This window comes from Clupea harengus, chromosome 11, assembly GCF_900700415.2.
Source record: "Clupea harengus chromosome 11, Ch_v2.0.2, whole genome shotgun sequence".
Lineage (NCBI taxonomy): Eukaryota > Metazoa > Chordata > Actinopteri > Clupeiformes > Clupeidae > Clupea > Clupea harengus.
This window is the reverse complement of record NC_045162.1, coordinates 2,068,774-2,073,369: the sequence shown is the minus strand read 5'-3', so window position 1 is coordinate 2,073,369 and position 4,596 is coordinate 2,068,774. Positions and strand designations below refer to the sequence as shown.

At 47.8% G+C, this 4,596-nt stretch overlaps 1 protein-coding gene across 1 annotated transcript; it reads left to right on the top strand.

The window, feature by feature from the left end:
- Positions 1 to 669: 669 nt before the first annotated feature.
- Positions 670 to 4,062, top strand: LOC105908986 (metalloreductase STEAP4-like). Its single transcript, XM_012837559.2, has 4 exons — positions 670 to 1,114; positions 1,583 to 2,110; positions 2,542 to 2,706; positions 3,064 to 4,062. Exons 1-4 carry the CDS (start codon positions 671 to 673, stop codon positions 3,337 to 3,339), a joined length of 1,413 nt encoding a protein of 470 aa, XP_012693013.2. The 5' UTR covers position 670; the 3' UTR covers positions 3,340 to 4,062.
- Positions 4,063 to 4,596: the final 534 nt, after the last annotated feature.

Genomic DNA, 4,596 nt, shown 5'->3' with positions numbered 1-4,596 from the left:
CATTTACATTTAGTCATTTAGCAGACGCTTTTATCCAAAGCGACTTACATATGTGTGACTTACAATGTATACACATTTTACATTTACACTGATGGCACACTGCACATCAGGAGCAATTAGGGGTTCAGTGTCTTGCTCAAGGACGCTTCGACAGGGAATCGAACTAGCAACCTTATTGATTTTATGTAAAGCACTTTGAACTGCAACTCTAGTACGAAATGTGCTATATAAATAAAGTCTTACTTACTTACTTAGGAAAGAAAACGAAACATCCCTGCCAATGTTATTTATGAAAGAAGAAGGGTGTAGCCTTATTGGTGTCATACCTGTGGCATTACACTACCTTGTCAGTCAGTCAGTTGGACAAAAGCGTCTGCTAAATGACTAAATGTAAATGTAAATGTACATGCTTCTTTGACTTCCGCCATTGTTTTTGCCCGTTCCATATCCCTCAGTCTGTCAACAAATACACGTGTACACTGTCCATTTAGAGGGTCTCGCTGCGAGCTTGGTTAGAGATTGAAAGTTAGAGATTGAACGATTTTCCAAAGAATCTAAATATATGCAAAATTAAATGTACCAGGACACATATACTTTGCCGATACTGAATCTCTCTCCCCCTTCCTCTCTCTCTCATTCTGTGTGTGTGTGTGTGTGTGTGTGTGTCAGTATGCCTGTTGCCATGACTCCACTGGCCACTGGGGAGCGTAAGCAGGGTACGGTGTGCATCTTTGGCACAGGAGACTTCGGCCGCTCACTGGGGCTTCGTCTGCTGCAGGCAGGATATGAGGTCGTGTTCGGCTCACGTGACCCCAAAAACTCGCCCCTGGTGCCCAAGGGTTCAAAGGTCATGATTCACACAGAGGCAGCTCGGACGGCTCAGGTGATCTTCATAGCCGTGCAGCGGGATCACTATGAGTTCCTGACCTCTCTGACCCCTGCTCTGGAGGGCAAGGTGCTGGTGGACATCAGCAACAACCTGAAGAGGGGCCAGTTCCCACAATCCAACGCTGAGTACCTGAGCAGCCTGGTGCCGGGAGCGTCCGTGGTGAAAGGCTTCAACACCGTGTCAGCCTGGGCCCTGCAGTCAGGGGCGCTGGACGCCAGCCGACAGGTGAGAGGACACCACATCACACAAACCCACATCACACTGATTTGTGGCCTAATAGACTAAAGTTGCAGGACAGAGAAAAGATAAACCCACTCGGACCAGTGGCGTCAAACTTAGCATTCCCAACTGACCAAAAACCCAAACCCATTTTTACTGGGATTTAGTGAAGAATGAAATGCTTATTATATGTTAGATATCACATTCTTCTACCACTCAGTTTGACAAATGATATCATCGTAAAAGTCTACACTTTTTGGAGTCCTCCAGTAAGTCACTTGGTAACCCTTTGAGGAGATGGCACCAATGTGAAGGAACCATGGCTCCAGGCAGACTTACTCTCTCTCTTTCCTCTCTCTCTCTTTCTCTTCACTTGCCACTCTCTCTCTCTCTCTCTCTCTCTCTCTCTTCACTTGCCACTCTCTCTCTTTCCTCTCTCTCTCTCTCTCTCTCTCTCTCTCTTTCCTCTCTCAGGTACTGCTGTGTGGGGATGACCCTCAGGCTAAGCAGGCAGTAGTGAACATTGCCCACAGTCTGGGGCTGACTACCCAGGACAGGGGCTCCCTTCGTGCTGCTGGGGAGGTGGAGGACATCCCCCTACAGCTCTTCCCCAACTGGACGCTCCCTCTCTGGATCACCACGGGGCTCACCGCCTTCTTCTTCTTCTACCTGCTCATTCGTGACGTTATCTACGCCTACGTCGAAAAAAAGCAAGACATCTCCTATCGCATCACGATCACCCTGGCCAATAAGGTCTTCCCCATTGTTGCCCTGGTGATGCTGGCTCTGTGCTACCTGCCGGGAGCCCTGGCGGCCATCTTGCAGCTGCATTGGGGCACAAAGTACCGGCGCTTCCCTGATTGGCTGGACCGCTGGATGCTGTGCAGGAAGCAGCTGGGACTCCTTGCGTTGTTCTTCGCCGTTCTGCATGTGCTCTACACCTTCGTCACCGCCATTAGGTACAATGTCATGCACACCAGGGACACGGAGGTCATAGCACAGGTATGTCATCTCCACGGACTCAACTCAATCAAATCAAATCAAACTTTATTTGTACGTCGCATTTCATACGAGGAGGTAACACAATGCGCCTCACAGTAGGAAAGAAAGGGTTTACAAACACTTGTAAAAAACACACAGATTTTCTAGAGATAAATAAATAAAATAAACGTACTAACCGCACTGGCACTGTAAAGGACTACTCAGCACGGTCATCGTCAAACACTTGTAAAGAGACACGGATAAGTAAATAAATAAATGTTACATAAATGTTAAATAAATACATTTTACAGGTTACAAAACAGCTGCTGGGGGGGGGGGGGCAGGTACAAATCTCCATGACTAAAGACATCCCACAATATTGAGATGGTAAATGTCAAGCAGGGCTGTCAACACCAACTGAGGTCGTCTGCAACTGCATGGTTCTGTTTCAGATCGCAGAGAACAGAACGGTGCCTTTTGACAGCGCCGAGGCCTGGGCGTCCGACGCCTTCTTGTGTCTGGGTGTTCTGGGCCTCGGCACCTTCCTGCTGCTCGGCATCACCTCTCTGCCCTCCGTCAGCAGCTCGCTAAACTGGAGGGAGTTCCGCTTCATACAGGTACAACATGCACACGTGTGTGTGGGTGTGTGTGTGTTTGTGAGGGTGTGTGTGTGTGTGTGTATGTGTGTGTGTGACATTATGCATTAACACAGATGTGTGTGTGTATTTCACTAATGCATACATAGCAGCATGATATACACATTCATGTGTGTGTGTGTGTGTGTGTGTGTGTGTGTGTGTGTGTGTGTGTGTGTGTGTGTGTGTGTGTGTGTGTGTGTGTGTGTGTGTGTGTGTGTGTGTGTGTGTGTGTGTGTGTGTGTGTGTGTGAGAGAGAGATGCCTGTGAGTGTGTGAAGCCCTCGAGCGTCCATGGGGAAGCCGATCCTTAACCTCCTCTTCGCTCTCTCCTCCTCAGTCCAAACTGGGATACCTCACCCTGACGACGTGCACCGCTCACTGTCTTCTCTACGGATGGGACAAGTTTCTGAAGCCGTCCACCTACAAGTGGTTCACCCCTCCAGGGTTCATGCTGTGCCTGGTGGTCCCCTGTGCAGTGCTGGTTCTGAAGCTCGCCCTGTCCGTCCCCTGCGTCGACCACAGAATCACCCGGATCAGGAATGGCTGGGAGGGGCCTACCAAGAGGGGGAGTGGCGGAAGAGTGGTTGCCATGGAGAAAGGCACAACTCTTTGACATTGACTCTGCACACCAAAGCAGGCCATACAGATTGTTTGTATAGCACAAGCAAGTTTACTTTCAGACAATAACTAATTCGAAACATTATCACACCCTCCCTCTGGAACGCCCTCCCCATTCACATCCGTCAGGCTCCCACCCTATCGTCATTCAAACAAGCCCTCAAAACCCACCTCTTCAAACTGGCCGTCACCTGCCAACCCCTGCTCCCTTTCCCAACCCACCTCTTCAAACTGGCCGTCACCTGCTAACCCCTGCTCCCTTTCAAACCCACCTTTTCAAACTGGCCGTCACCTGCTGACCCCTGCTCCCTACCCTTCACCTGCTAACCCCTGCTTCCTTTCAAACCCACCTCTTCAAACTGGCCTTCACCTGCTGACCCCTGCTCCCTTTCAAACCTACCCACCATTAGATGATTCATTCCGCACAGCTTCTCCAGTTTTCTTTGTTTGTTTTGTTGGCTCCTTTTTGTTCTTTTTGTATTGTTTGTCTTTGCCCGATGTAAAGCCTTTGAGTACCTAGAAGAGGGCTATATAAAATGAAAGTATTATTATTATCACTTGGTTGATGTCATTCATTATACTCATCATACACACTTTGCATTAAGGAACTTGAACTGGTAATGACTTTATACTTTTATTTAACCTGTACAGAGTGTGCAGGAATGTGTAAAAGTACAACTGTCCCACGTAAAGTGAAAAATAAATCATCTCTGTAAAATCCTTTCTCTGATTTGCTCTGTGTGGGCTGAGACAGTGATTGCTGTGCGAGGCAGTGACTAAATTAGTGTGGGTGTGTGTTGTGTGTGTGTGTGTGTGTGTGTGGGCTGAGACAGTGATCGCTGTGCAAGGCGATGACTAAATTAGAACAATATTGCACTAGCATTGCTGTATTGTATTGTAGGCCAACAGACACAAATGCACTTGTCTCCACACGTAGCAGACCAATATCAAACAGAGGAGAACTTTAAGAGAAGAGAGAGGGGGGCAATCAATAACCTTCAGGTTTCCATCTTTCTTCTGAATTTCTGTTTACACACACAGATCTAATATTGTAGGCTATTTAGTGGCTGGGGACCTTGGTGTTAACCATGCATATGCATTATCTCCAGCTTACTCTAAAAATAATCTAACTTGATTGAACAATCATTCTCACCTTAGATAACCTAACAGGACAGGTGGTTTGTGATAGTTCTGTAGCACCTGCAGTTTGCTTTGGGATTCAGGGGATGGCTTGTGAGAAGTGCACCAACAG